Source organism: Sinocyclocheilus grahami, unplaced genomic scaffold (assembly GCF_001515645.1).
Source record: "Sinocyclocheilus grahami isolate Dianchi unplaced genomic scaffold, SAMN03320097.WGS_v1.1 scaffold353.1, whole genome shotgun sequence".
In the NCBI taxonomy this organism is placed as follows: domain Eukaryota; kingdom Metazoa; phylum Chordata; class Actinopteri; order Cypriniformes; family Cyprinidae; genus Sinocyclocheilus; species Sinocyclocheilus grahami.
In genome coordinates, this window is record NW_015505532.1 from 345,373 (window position 1) to 361,148 (window position 15,776).

At 38.3% G+C, this 15,776-nt stretch overlaps 1 protein-coding gene across 2 annotated transcripts in view; it reads left to right on the plus strand.

Annotated features, from left to right (window-relative positions):
- baiap2l1b (BAR/IMD domain containing adaptor protein 2 like 1b) overlaps positions 1-15,776 on the plus strand; it is a 79,140-nt gene that overhangs the window by 59,975 nt on the left and 3,389 nt on the right. For both annotated transcript variants that reach the window (XM_016229492.1, XM_016229491.1), the window contains 4 exons: positions 1,762-1,975; positions 8,007-8,066; positions 10,499-10,667; positions 15,646-15,689. In XM_016229492.1, coding sequence (XP_016084978.1) covers positions 1,762-1,975; positions 8,007-8,066; positions 10,499-10,667; positions 15,646-15,689 — 487 coding nt within the window. The remainder of the gene's footprint in view (positions 1-1,761; positions 1,976-8,006; positions 8,067-10,498; positions 10,668-15,645; positions 15,690-15,776) is intronic.

The window sequence follows — 15,776 nt, forward strand, 5'->3', positions numbered from 1 at the left end:
CGATACAGCTGGCCCTGTATCGATATTGTGGCACGTGTGCAGCAGAAAAGTAGAAAATTGAGTAGAAAAGTGCGAGGTTTCTAAAAAAGAATGAATAGAGCATATATAGGCTACAACAAGGTTTAATCTGGCCGCAGAGGAATACAACAGGGTTGCCTGATATAAAGAGACGTAATCCCCAAAACAGAGCTTCTCACTCGTGCAATACGGAAATATCTGCGAAGTGTGCTACTTATCTTTGTCAACCCTCTCTCTCCACTGTGGATAAACGCGCTTGCTTTCTGAAAACACCGCTTAGCTTGCAGTTTACCGATCTCCACTTCAATATTCTATTCTCAGAAAAGTGTAATTCATCGAGAGTTCATTTGAGAGAGAGAGAGAGAGAGAGAGAGAGAGAGAGAGTAAAGCACTCTTAAATAGAGAGAGAGAGAGAGAGAGGGGCTGTGTAAGTTTGAATTACCACCGTTTTGCCGCGTTTCTCTATTAACTGTAAAGGGGCTTTAATTTCTTTAGAAACAATGATGTTACCAGCTCCTTGTTGAGAAAGATAATGTAGCTCTTGAGCGATTAAGCTATTTAGTTGATAAAACTGCGGGGCAGCACTAAAATGTTTGTTCCTGAATGTCTGAGTGCGGCCGCAACGTGATTTGTGTGTGACTGAACTTAACATCAAACTGCTTCTGTTTCACACAAATGCTGGCACAGACGTGCATGTTCAGCTAGAGTCGCTTTGAACTCGTGCATCTTCGGAAGCGGAGCTGTGCGGAAAGTTACAAAAAAATGTTGTGCACACTGCCACGCGAAACAACGTCGCGCGCACTCAAACTGAACTTGCGGACGCGTCGAGTATAAATCGGCCTTGAGAGTGTGTGCGTTAGATACAGCGCGTTAGTTTAGAACTCTTCTCATTTTTTTTTTTAATTGTAGAGAGTGTGTTAGTTTGTGCAATGATAACCTACCAGCAATGTAAATTATTTTTTTAAATATATTAGAATGAGTAAATTACAATATAAATTTATTAGAACAAGTACATTATTATTTATGGGCTCTAAAAACAAGAAGCAAACAATCAGAATATTGTACTGTGGTACAGTTATGGAAGCCCTTCATAATGCAGAGGTCAGCTGCCTGCTCTGCCAATAGTTAGAAATGGCACTATAGTATGTAGTGTTTATATACTGATAACGAGTGGAGGACAGAGGAGCCTCTTAAAGAAGAAGTTACAGGTCTGTGAGAGCCAGAGATCTTGCTTGTTTGTAGGTGACCAAATACTTATTTTACCGAGGAATTTACCGATTAATTCTTTAAAAATCCTACAATGTGATTTTCTGGATTTTTTTTTCTCATTTTGTCTCTCATAGTTGAGGTATACCTATGATGAAAATTACAGGCCTCTCTCATCTTTTTAAGGGGGAGAACTTGCACAATTGGTGGCTGACTAAATACTTTTTTGCCCCACTGTGTGTGTGTGTGTGTGTGTGTGTGTGTATATATATATATATATATGTATGTGTTTTAGTTAACAATAACAGCACTGTTGTTTTTTGCATTTATATGCTGAATGTTTTGCAGTTCAGTCAGTTCCTGATGAATATTTTGTTCTTGTTGAATATCCTGTTTCACTTTGAAATATGTCACATTGCAAGTATTAAAAATATATCAAACAATTTTTAATTCCCTGCTTTTTTTTCAACATGTTTATCATTAAAAATTAAGCTTTGAGGACCTTGGGAGACGTGTTGTCTGTCTTTTCTCCTCCAGACTACAACAACGAGGACAGCGGATTGTCTAGGTCTGTGTCGATGGCCACTGGCCTCAATCACATAGACAGAAGACCCAAAGTGCGCACCATTTTCCCGCACAAGTCTGGAAACAACAACACGCTGCTGAGTTTTGAAGAAGGAGACATTATCTCACTGCTGATTCCTGACGAGAAGGATGGCTGGCTTTACGGAGAGCTGCAGAAAAACAAACAGTGAGTGGAGCTTGTCAGCGTGTCTCATTTATATGAGCTTTTCACACTAGAGCTGGTTCATGGAGACATGTCTATAGCTTACAGTTGATAATGACAATAGTAATAATAATTTGGCTTTGTAACCAAAACTTGATAATTTTTGGATTACCAAAAATGTAATTAAAAACAGCCCAACGTTTTTAAGAACGTTGTCCAGGTGAAGTTGTTTGGCTGATGAGTCAGTCCATCTCAGATGTATCAAAGTGGCTCAGGATGTGGAGAGACATTATGTGTGCACTAGGGGTTGAACGACTTCTGATTTTTTTTTTTACAGTAAAGATTACATTAATATGAATGCATTAGTGAGACAGCGATTGAGTGTATGAATTAATTCTACCTGGCAGCGTCTCTGTACTAGTAGTGAAGCTGTGGAATTTACTAGTTATTAAGAAATATATGCTTGAACTTTTCAGTTTCTAAGCTATTTTATTGAAAAATCACAGAACAGTGTTGACAATACATTTCCGCGCTGAATGATTCTGTGCGTGTGATGTACGCGCTACTGTCTGAAGCCTATGTGTGTGTGTTACAGTGCAGCAGCGCATTAGATTAGAATGGCGATTAACTTACCTGTACAATAAGCTGTTTAAAACGTGCATTCTCCCGTTAAATTTCGAGCATCCAGTAATATATTCACACATGTCTTGTGGAGCGCTTTCAGAGTATGCATTTATTTGTCATTTGAACTGTTTGGAAACGGAGCGTAAATGTGAAATTCCTTCAAAGATTTCTTATCCTGTTGCGCCCTCTATAGGATCAGTGACTAGTCGACGTCAAGCTTAAAGCGTCATGGCAGAGCATTGAAGTCGACTAGTCGATTAGTCTGTGCAACCCCTAGTGTGCACGGCTGCTGGTGCCAGTCTGCAAACCAGCTGTGATGAAGAAAAACCCAGTTCATTGTGGTGTCAGTCAAAGCCACATGAAGCCCTGTTTCGAGAGAGAGCAGACGGGGCGGCAGCTTATCTGAGATGCAGAACACAATCCCCCCAAGGACCTGAGGACTTTCAGCAGGTGGAGGAGACCTAATCAGAATAACAGTTATGGCAGAGAAAATGGTCTGAACGCCAGCGTTCCTGCCAAAAACTGATGATGTTGGTTTGAGAGAATGCTACCAGATGGCAAAACAGACAGGGTGTGCTCTGAATGCATTTAGAGCCGTCAATATCTTTGCCACAGAAGTCAAGTCAGAAGTTGGAATAGAGCTAATAAACTTTCAGGATGAAGACAAGTAGTGAAATTACAATTCAATTCCCTTGTGTATCTCTGCAATACGACCGAATGCATTGGGTGCTGCCTTGGATGAGTGAGACGTGACCAGTTCACAGCCAGTATTTTGTTAATTTTTTTCCCAAATTCCGTTTTCCCAAAATCTGAATAATTAAAAAAAAAAAAAATTCCATTTAAATTTTTCAGGATTCGTTTTTTTTTCTTGTTTTATTCTCTAGACTTTGTTTTAACGGTTAAATTCAAATTGTCTTAATCAAAAGCATGTCTAATTAATTTAAATCATGGAACTTGCACAATTCAACAGCGGTTTATTAAAAGTTTAACAAAATTAAAATTTTTAAGGCTCTATGAAATCGCATTTATTTTTTTCTCAAGTCCAGTTTTATTTTTACCAAATTCTGTTTTCCATTATTTTTCTGGATTCCATTTTAATGGTTTCATAAAATTTTAATAATCAAAGCATCTCTAATTGATTTTATTAAAAAAAATGAACTGTTCAGAAATCGTGTTGTGAATTTACAATTTTCTGGTAAATATTTCTGGTTAAAATATTTTGAATAATTAAAAAAAAAAAATTCCATTTAAATTTTTCAGGATTCGTTTTTTTTTCTTGTTTTATTCTCTAGACTTTGTTTTAACGGTTAAATTCAAATTGTCTTAATCAAAAGCATGTCTAATTAATTTAAATCATGGAACTTGCACAATTCAACAGCGGTTTATTAAAAGTTTAACAAAATTAAAATTTTTAAGGCTCTATGAAATCGCATTTATTTTTTTCTCAAGTCCAGTTTTATTTTTACCAAATTCTGTTTTCCATTATTTTTCTGGATTCCATTTTAATGGTTTCATAAAATTTTAATAATCAAAGCATCTCTAATTGATTTTATTAAAAAAAATTAACTGTTCAGAAATCGTGTTGTGAATTTACAATTTTCTGGTAAATATTTCTGGTTAAAATATTTGTAGTAGTAGTAGTAGTAGTACTATCATTACATTAAGTAATATATTTCTGTCACAGTTTCTTCAAGTTATAATGAACTTTTATTTTGATGGGTTGCTTTAAAGACCTTTAGGTTTCTGTTTATATGATATGACGATAGTTTTTTTTCTCAAAAAAAAAACATTAAAATCCTCATGAAGTGACTCTCAGGGCAGTTCTAGAGATTGTTCATGTACTCAGATTGAGGCAGCAGAGTCTGAAAACGCCGCAAGCGGCACATGCTTCTGTATTTGTGTAGTAAACGAAACCGCGCGTCTGCACCATTCATTCACACAGAGACTCGCACAACATGCAGAAGTCGTGGCCTAATGGTTAGAGACTCGGACTCGTAACCCAAAGGTTACGTGTAGGTGGGGGGAGTGAATGTACAGCGCTTTCTCCCACCTTCAATACCATGACTGAGGTGCCCTTGAGCAAGGCACCAAACCCCCAACTGCTCCCCGGGCGCCGCAGCAAAAAATGGCTGCCCACTGCTCCGGGTGTGTGTTCACTGCTGTGTGTGTGCTACTTTGGATGGGATAAATGCAGAGCACTAATTCCGAGTATGGGTCACCATACTTGGCCACATGTCACATCACTTTAGTCCATATTGCATTTTGATTTAACTGTACTGACTTACTTTTAAATGTATTCATCCAAAATTACTCCATGGCATTCCACATTATACAGTAAATTCCATTTCTATGACTGGATTCCGTGACTCTGTTCGCGTTTTCCATATCAAGGAAATCACAGGGCTCTAATTATTGTCCGATATCTGGGGAACTTTGCGTGTTGTTATAGTCAGTTGATTCTTAGAATTGATCTTTAAAGGAATAATTCACCCAAAAATTAACATTTGTCATGCTCTCACCCTTTGCATTTTTGAGTAATCTGTAGTTTGACTCACTCAGTTGTTTATGTGTGTTGGTGGTGTTCTGCTTTAAAAACGACATCAAACTTGCCTGAACCCTATAGGGAACGATACATGAAGTCAGACTTGTCACCTAGCAACCCATTAATATGTGCCAAATTACACGCAAGCGCCATTTGCTAAACGAGGCATTTTAAAACACTACGATGACCTGTTCAGACAAGACTGAGTGCTTCTATTTAAAGAGAACTTCAGCCTGATTGACGGTTGTTATTAATAATAAATTTGCAAGGTCAATTAAAATGTCCTCATGTTCTTGAATGCCAAGCAGGAAATGAGCTTAAAATCACTGGTGAAACTTTCCAGCCTGTGTCTACAGATCACTGTCACTGTACCTTGGCTCCTCTGTTCTGTTGATTTAAAGTACACTGAAAAGCACACCCAAGCACAGAAAGACAAATATTAACATTTCTTCACATGGCGCATGAACATGAGGGCAGAAGTGAAGGGATTTGGCCTGAGATTTGCAGTGTCTGTCTACATTGAAAGCAATATGAAAAGTTTGCTCTGCTGTCCTAAAAGAGAAAGATTTCAACATGGTCATCATTTCGGAGGATACTAGAATGTAAATACATAACCTTAAAGCTAACAGTTGTGGACTAAAAGCCACAAAACTCCACTTTTGATTTCATGGGGTCTTCAAAGCCTCACCGCTACAGCCATTGACGCATTGCTTTTGTAGCAAATTCACCACCTTCAACCATAAACTTTACAGCGATTACTGACAGACTTGAAATCCCCTGCTGTGAATGATGTTCCCTTGATCTTGTATAATCTGTAGGTTATTTAGCCTGTTTCTTTAGATGTGGAAGGGTGGCATTTAGTGTCTCATACATGACTAAGAAACACACTGGATGGAGCCTAAATATACAGAGCTCAGGAGGTTGTTCAGACATTTAGACATTCCACTGACTAGTCTTTTTTTCCTCCCTAAAATGAAGGTTCCTCATGGTTCTTTGCTGCATGGGGTTCAAGTCTTGACTATAGAGTTCTTTGAGGGAAAACAAGTTTTTGAAGTTACAATATATGATCTTTAGACCAATTTAGTTCCTAGGTTCTTTAAAGAATCGGCACGTATGATTTTATGCAGACAAGTAGAAAATACAAAGTTCTTTTTAGTCTTAAAAGGTGATGAGATGAAGTGAAACCATTTTTTTGTTTTAAGAGAAACCTTGAAGCATTAACCCTATAAAGCCTACTGTATCATACTTAATATGCACATTTATAAAGCCTCTTAATTTATCAACATGATTAATTTTCACAAGATGAACATTTACTGGACTAAAACAACTTCCATATTTTTTTAAAAAGTTGTTAATCTGTCAAATACGATCCATCAGGCTTTTGAGGAACATTTATATGTTCATCTCTCAGTCATAGACTTTTTTGATCAAAGTTCAATGAAAAGCAATACAAAGCATTTAAATTAGTACTGTCAAAATTAGCGCTTTACAATTTTTTTTTTTTAGGCGATTCATTTTTCCAGTTTAACGCTGTTAAACATATTTAACGTGGGGGCAGGGCTAGGGTTGGCCACCCCACTCACAACTGCTGCTTCGGTCTCTTTTTTTTCTTGACAAAAATTGCATTTATTTAGATGCACAGAACGTCTTTATGACCACATCAAACGGGAGAAGTTTCAGACGCGCACACCGCTTTGCCTCAGCACCAGTCTCGAATCAAACGAGCATGGAAAACGGTACAGGTGACGAGGAGCTTCAGTAGAATAACAGTGAACTACGCTCAGATAAGATGTTGTCAGGCCGTATGTCAGAAAAACTTTCCTGTCCTGTCAGCCGTTATACTGTGCTCCTAACTCGTGCTCTTCAATTGCACGCACAAATATGGCAGCGCGTGCTGAAGCCCGTATCATTTCATATTAAAGCGCGAATGAAAACACACGTTCAGCAGCGGCAGCTCTTAAAGTAATAGCATTTCATTTAGAATTTAGTGTTTAATAACTTTATTCAATTTCTGTATATTTCTTACTTGCTGAAGGGCAGCTTATGACATTTATTATAATGGGTTTATGTGACTATTTTCAGTTTTAAGTTCCCTTAAATTGTTGTTATTTTTTAAGGTCTAATAAATGTTAAAATTGATAGCTCTCAATTATACTGTAATGTTGAATGACTATAGTCAATGGTTAAATACTAGAAGAAGAAAAACAACTTCTTAGAGACATCAGTAGTATGTCAGTGATACTGGCGTTCATTTATAAAAAAAGATGCCATTAAACAAATATTAAGAATATACTGTCTTTGTTGTTTCTACATAAATTTTAAGATTGAATGTGAAATTATTGCAATATAAAAGTATATTTAAAATTAGGTTAGGTGGAATTAATCATAATTTCAGAAAGAAATGTGTGATTAGTAATTTTTTTTAAAAGGATGGATAGCACTAATTTATCATGCAAGATGTTATTTGTCTTTCCCCGTGCCTTTCAGGGGTGGAGGCGGTTATAGAAACTGAGTTTTCCATCAATATTCACATTCCCTTGGATTACAAGAACATAAAGTCCTGAGAAAAAACGGCCACACCAAGACAAACACTGCCATTGTGCTTGAAGTAATGACAGGCCATCCTGTGTGCATTTGATGTCATCCGCCACCTCACACCGCTGCATATTCAGATGACGGCCCTCTGCTTGCATTTCCTTTCTGAGAACGCAATGCAACTCTCCATGTTCAGATGGCTTTCAAAAGGCTTTTCTCAGTGTTTTATGTCCCACAATCCCAGACTGTGTTCAGTAAACACGGAGCAGACATTATAAGAGCCATTTATCCAGGGCCAGATAAAAGCATCCGCTCTAACTGACTGGTGTTGTCTGTCTGTGTGTGTTTTTACAGGCGGGGCTGGTTTCCATCATCTTACTGTCGCGTATACACAGAGCTAGCAGTAAATAACAGGTAATCAGATACCACACACACACTAACACGGTTCTTTGTTGTCCTGATTAGCTCTGATACTGATGGCTGTGCCGCTGAAGAGAAGGAAACATAAGCTTCACAGCAGTCAAGCCCTATTTTAAGACTATTACATAATTTATCTCAAAAACCACATTCTCATATATTAGTTTTTTCTGTATTGCATGGGTAAAATAAGTTTGACGGTGTGCCATTTAGCATCGCCAGAAGCAGTTGTTTTCAAACCGGTTTCCTGAACACACCCCACCACTGCTATTGGTTGGACAAACCGTTTGTCCCGCCCCAAACTCACCCATTGGTCGAGTCAATGCAATGTTGCTTTGCCGTGCTTAAACAAACAGCGATGTTTACATGGCATCACAGTGTTACAGTTTTTAGGGAAATCATCATTGATAAAATGACACACTTCAGCTTTAATGGTTGATTGATTAAATGTGATATATTTAGAGCTGCAGATTTTGCACACTCTCTGCAGAGAGTGAAACATTAGAAATAGACTTTACCCAGATTGACCCAGGCATGCTTCATGAGACTTTTAATCCCTTGTGCTCTTTCCCACTGGTGTTATTTAAAGTGTGTGAGGTCAGATCATGCACCTAACTCTGCTAATGTTTGCTTGAAGAGCACAAGACTTAATGCTTTCTGATGTCAAATGAAATCCTATCCTCTTGGACCCTGAGGGGTTCCTGTAATGCCTGATCAAAAAGCCTTTTGTGTTGCAGCTAACAGTGAGAGCACCAAATGCAGTTTGCTGATTATGCATGCTATCTAACATGGTGTCCTAGCTCGTTGATTAACTTTGTACCACGTGTAGTTTTTCCAGATCTGGACAAGTCATGGAAATAAATGAAATGGATAAGTCATCAAAATTTCTAGACATTATAAATTCAATAAAATGAAAAGAAAATACAATCTGCCCTAGTGGGAAAATAAATATACTGAAATGCATTTGACATACATTTATTTCATGCCAAGTATACTACAAATACATTTACATATTTATGTACTTCATAAAAATATATTGCAATTGTACTTTGAGTATACTAAACTGGTATATTTAAAGTCTGCTAAATCGGAACAACTAATTTTGTAGTTAATGCACTTTAATTGTGCAGAAGTAGTGCTGAAGTCCAACTAAAGATATAGTGAAGTACATTTGATTGTGCTAAAGTGGAACTATTGCAAGTATACTAAAATATAATATCTTGCATTTAAAGACTGATATTATTCAAACATCATACAATCCTTGTCAATAGTGACATTAAAACACATTTTAGGCTTAATATTAAGAAATGTCTATTGTGCTCAAGTAGTACTCCAAATAAAGTTTAATTATAATTTTTATATCAATAATTCTCAAGTGATTTGTCAGTAAATGTTAATAATATATTTGAACTACACTCTTAAAAATAAAGGTTCTTTATTGGCATTAAAGGCAGAGTAAGCGATTTTTCAAAAACACTTTAGAAAACTGATTCAGGCCGAATCGCAAAACAAACTTGTAGCCAATCAGCAATAAGGGGCGTGTCTACTCGTGATGTGGAGGAGAGAGCTTTCAGTGCATGGGACAGATATTAGCCGAGCGACAGAAAGATAGAGATGGCAGATTAAAAAAAACTAAAGAGGAAAACGTCTGCGGACCGATAAGGCAAGAAGTAGGACCCGTGTAAATATCGGATCAGCTTTCCAGCGCTGGAGAGAACTCAAGGAGCGGAGGACTGCGATCGGACACCGAGGTTGCTTTGTTTCAATAGGTGAGTAACACCATGTCTACAACAGCTAAAGTCTGCCTACACTGGACGCGATCAAACGACCGTTGAAAACCATTTGAAATTTGTGTCAGCACATCATAAATAGAACCAGTTTTCTGCAGTTTTCTGTCGGGGATTTGTTGCGCCATGCCGCTCACGTCCGTAGACACGGTGCAACATTGGTTTTGCTTTGTTTCACAGAACTAATCGTTGCCTGGGTTGCGTACGTATATGTGGGGTGGAGCTATCAAAATAGGGGCAAGACCCTTTTGGGGTAGGGGCGTGTTTGTTTTGGTGATTTCAAATATCAACATTGGCTACCAGAAATCACTTACTCTGCCTTTAATGGTTCTATGAAGAACCTTGAACATCCATGGAACTTTTCAAATGCAGAGAAGGTTATTTATAGTTGAAAAAGGTTCTTTGATTTTTTAAATGTTCTTCAAAATGGTTCTTTTAGGAACTGTTCACTGAAAGGATTTTTGGGTAACCAAATATGGTTTTTCTATGGCATCACTGCAAAAACACCCTTCTGGAGCCTTTATTTTTAAGAGTGTATGAACCATGACATGGTTGAGGAGATTTCCTTTGATACCGTTATTAAACGTTAAAATGCAGTCTAAAAGGTTTCTTCTGTTGAAAGGTGTTGTGGTTGTATTATAGTACTGCTGGAAATCCTCCGATGCGCAGTAAGAGCGTGGCCAACCTCATGCAGAAGGACCCAGAGGACGACATGATGGCTCTGCCTCCAGCAGACTACAACAATTCGCCCGTCAGGAGAAACTCCACCAAGAGTCTGATGCAGACATACACCTCCACATATGAAAACCCGGTCAGTCTTCTTCATCTTCCTTCTCATCTACCACTTTAACCTACCTGAATGCTGCTTGCGTTGCCTTCTCTTCATGCTGGGTTCCAGATTAAGTCAGATTATGGTTGATCTGTGTTTGATTGTCACCTCACAGGCGAAAAATAGGCCAAAAATGTCCCATTTACATTCATTGAACTGTATCATAGAGGTGTAAATAGTCTTCCAGAATACCATAGCAAATGTTTAGCAACACCTTGACATCACGGTGGTAATTTTTCCATTGGCAAGCATCACTGTCAGAAAAAGTAAATGTCTATTTAAGCTCTAAATGCTATTTGGCATAAATTGGGGTGTATTTATTGAATTTAGTTTAGGAATAATAGAAGCTCATGTGAAGTTCTCTCAGGTATAGGTGTGTATGTGTGTCAGAGTGTCTAGGCCATGTCATGACGTGCATGCAGTTGCAGTCCTCACGTCTGAGTGGATCAAAGGATCGGGATCACTTTAAAGAGGATTGCCGGTGGAACAATGCTAAATCCAAACTGCTCTCTCAGAAGAGTGTCACCTCAGTGACAGCAAAAAATAAACAAAAACTACCCTTTCAAGCCCACCACATCTCACTGTTTATTTTAGCGCGTTTGCTTTTTGCCAAGAATAAAAACGAAAAAGTATTCACTTTTTAGTGTATGCTATATTCAACATCATGAGACTTGGTTACAGATCATATTATATATTGTAACAGGAGTGGGAGTTAAAACGGTATGAGTAATGTAATCCCCATATTTTTGCATAAAATTCAACCCCCAAATGTATATATTACATAAGAATGTAGTAACATCTACATGGTTATATAATGTATACATCAATAATTAAAGTAATAAATAAATTAATAAATGAAAAAAGACTTTCATCTTTTTTCTAACTTAAATGCGGCAAACCCAAAATTAAGATTATTCATAACAAATAAATGATAAGTCTGACATGTGCGCAAGACCAGCTTCACATTATGAAACACTTGGAAGTGTTAATGCTTAAAGACCCAAAACAGCATGATAAAATGACTCGACACATTTTGAATCTGTGGTTATAAACAGCTGATATATACACCTGGTGACCTGTGATATGTGACCGGACATCAGCTGAACTCAGTGCTGTAATTTTTTTTGTTTGTGCTAAAGCATAATTACTTAAATATATATTGTTACCATTATTACCATAACAAGCCCTTTAAGATATAGCCTCTTCCACACTCGAGCACACGCATTAAAGGGATAGTTCACCCAAAAATTAAAATTAGTCCATTATTTACTCGCCCTCAAGCCATCCTAGGGGTATACGATTTCCTTCTTTCAGATGAATCCAATCGGAGTAATATTAAAAATTGTCTTTGATCTTCCAAGCAGTTTAATGGTAGTCAGCGGGTGTTGCAGTGCATCAGTCCAAAAGAAGTGAAAGAGCGCATCCATCCATAATAAAATGTGCCTCACACGGCTGTGGGGGGTGAACAAAGGCCTCCTGTAGTGAATCGATGCGTTTTTGTAAGAAAAATATCCATATTCAAAACGTAATCACTTTAATCTAGCTTGCGCCAACGATTGTACACAGAAGCAGCTCCAGGAGGATGACGTAAGATGTCGGCATTGCACATACATGACAAACGCTATTCATAAAAGTCTTTGTATGTTGAATAAAGTCATTATTTTTGTTTTGTTTTTTGCGCACAAAGTATTCTCGTAGCTTCATAAAATTAAGGTTGAACCACTGATGTCACATGGACTATTTTAATGATGTTCTTACTACCTTTCTGGACCTTGAATGTGTGAGTTGCGTTGCTGTCTATGGAGGATCAGAGAGCTCTCGGAATGCATCAAAAATATCTTAATTTGTGTTCCGAAGATGAACAAAGTTCTTATGGGTTTGGAACGACATGAGGGTGAGTAATTAATGACAATGTTAATTTTTGGGTGAACTATCTCTTTAAATGAACGACTACTTGTCAACTAGAAAAATCTTTTGTCGGGGGAAGAACATATGTTTGTTTGCAGATATTTAAAAAACATGCTCATATATATTTAGGAAACAAGTTCACATACTTGTTTCTCCAAAAAAACACAATGTTATGCAAGTTACTCTACTTAAAAATGTGTTCCTTGTCGGAATGTCTGTTTTTGTTCTGGTTTGTGATTGCGCCCAAAAATATTTCAATACCTCGGGTTGTGTGTCCTCAACCTGGCAACCCGTATGAGTGTCTAGCCTGAGTGGGGGGGTAGGAGAAACATTCTCTCCAATATTTAGAATTTGGACTGCAGTACCCATTTCAACCACTAGCTGTCAACATTACATGCTGCAACTTTAATCTCACTAGGTGTGGAATTCAACAGTCCTATGTGAACCTCAGAGATGTTAAAAAGGAGGCTTTATATAATGGTATTTATAACATGACAATATATCCAAAAACATCGTAGCCAGTTTAATTTGCATGCATGCAAACACATGTGGCAGAACTGTGGGCAGTGACACATGCATGTAAATGATGGGATTTTGCTTATTCCCACAGCTGTTGGGCCTGTTGAGCGATTTCACAGAGCAGCGCGTTACGTAACGCTCCTTTTAAGTTGATGAGGTCTAATGCCTCTGAAAGAGCCACCTGCATATGTAGCGCTGTTTGTTTGGAGGGAGTCCTGATTTGTGATGTTTGTGGACTGCGGGTGTCAATGGCCAGGCTGTGAAACTGGATACTCCTCTCTCTGGACACGGTGAAATATTCATCGCTCCTCCACCAAGCCCCCGCCTCCCGTCACACACGCACATCCGGGCCACGGCTCGACCTTTCCGATGGAATTCCACACGGACTTCAACCTAAAACCTGCTTGCAAATCCACCCATTAATTTACCCCGCCGGAAGCGAAAGCTCACCTCCTGATATTGTGCACACAATAGAAGTACAGGAGCCAGATCTGTAGGTGTGAAGCCCTGTTGTTTGGCACCTGTCCTCCCTGCCGAGGGTTGGCTCATCCCTGTGGCGAACGAGGGACTTGTGCCATGCAATTACTCAAGCGAAGCTCATCTCTCCGCCCTGGAAAGCCGGGGTAAATGCAGACACTCTTGTATTAGAAGATGTCAAGCAGGAAAGGAGATTGTCCTGTTCAAGAGAAGCAGAGGCTGTGTTTTTCCACAGACAATGTGTTTTATCGGTCAGGGTGGGGTAGGACGGGTCTTGAACGCTCACAGGTGAAGGCATTGTGTGAAAAATGCTCCCTACCTTGTTTTCTGTTTGCATGAGAGAGAAAAAGAAAACAGCAGAATCTGATACAAGACTTGACAGTAGATGTGAATCTCAAAAGAATGCAAATAGTGACACTATGCATGAAACATCTGAACACTCCTTCTAGTCTTACTGTATGTTACACGTAATGGATAAGATCGATATTTAGGTTGGGGAAACTGGCTTTCAGGCCACACGAAATGGCAGGTCTAACCAGATAGATATGATAAACGGCCATTTTGATGTCACAGACAAGATCTTGCTGGTGTCTGGAGTGAATATGCACAGCTGGACTACAGCAGTGGACCATTATGATGCAGATTCCCACTAACTGAATCAAGAAGCGTCTCTTTCCTGCGTACATTTACTGCAGTACACAGCTGCCCTCTAGTGGAGAGACCAACTCAGTGCTCAGATCTCAGTCCTGCACTCATTGTTCTGAATTGTACACAAGTATTGCCGTTACTGTTGCTCATAATTAAGGTTATGATTTTAGCTAACCACTAACCTTCATATTGCTCTGTTTGTGCTACGCACATGGGCAATACCTTAAACTGTGTGGCTTGTTAGAGACTATTTTCAACTGGGCAACGATAAAAAGAGGAAAACATCCTACAGACTTGTATCAAAAGAGAGACTGAAGTAGGACTGCATGATTTCAGGAAGAGAAAAAAATTATATATATATATATATATGCGGATTAGGAGCTTTAAAATGTTTTTAAAAACTTTTTAATCAGAAAAAAATGAAATTGTATATATATTAAAATGATATATAATGCATGTTGCTTTTCCCAAAATCAGAGCACATGTAGAGACACTAAAAACACTGGATCATGAGCTGCTCACATGTAAAAGAAGTGTGCTTCTTTTTGAAGCACATGTATCTATTTAATAAATCACAGCCTCTGTGATTTTGTAATCGCACCAAGCCATATCACGATTTCTGTTTTTATTCTTGACTAATCATGCAGCCCTGGACTGAAGTCATATCTTGAGGCCAGCATATCATAAAGACTGGTGGGTGGACTCTTGACATGAGTCAGTAAACAAGCACCCAGAAACGCATAGCAGTGTGTTTTAATATATGCTTTTAAATTTGCATGCGTGATATTTTGAGTATGGTTTTGCTTATTAATAATACCTCTTATGCATGTTTTGCATGTGCATATGACAGTGACTGAGATATGAGTTTGCATGCAAAATCCTAGACAGCATATATGAAAGACTCAGTGTTTGTAGCAGACACTCTTACCTAATAAGCGTAATCAGATCATGTCTGCATTTATACCATATCATGCGTCTTTAACATGAGGTTAACTCGACTCGCGTTTCTAGCAGGACTAGATTCCAGACCGTCAGTGAGTGCATGGAATACCTACATGGAACCAGAAGCAATGAATCATGATTCCATCTTAATTTTTCTTCTAAACGTTATAACATTTGTGCACAAAATTGGATTAATAATCGAAATAAGCTTTATTTTTCTGAAAAACAAAAAAATGTATTCCACTTGCTGCTGGATTAAGCATGCAACATTAGGGTCAAGTAACAACAAGGGAGTATATTACTATTTGTTGTTGTTGTTGCACTCTTTTAGGGTATAGTATACAAACTGTGCAGTACTACTAGTATGAGTGTTTGTTTTATTTTGGGCTTTTACCCACTGAACGCAGTGCTGTGGGTCCTGCTGTCTGCTCTGTAGATGTGACGTGTTCTGCTCTGTTTCCTGTAGGTGGTGCCTCAGTCAAACGGGCTGCCAAAGCATCCTATCCTAGGGTGAGTATTAATGGATTATGTTTGTTGTCTGTCTTCAGTGCTTAATGTAATGTGACTCATCAACTAGTGAAATGACATATATATATA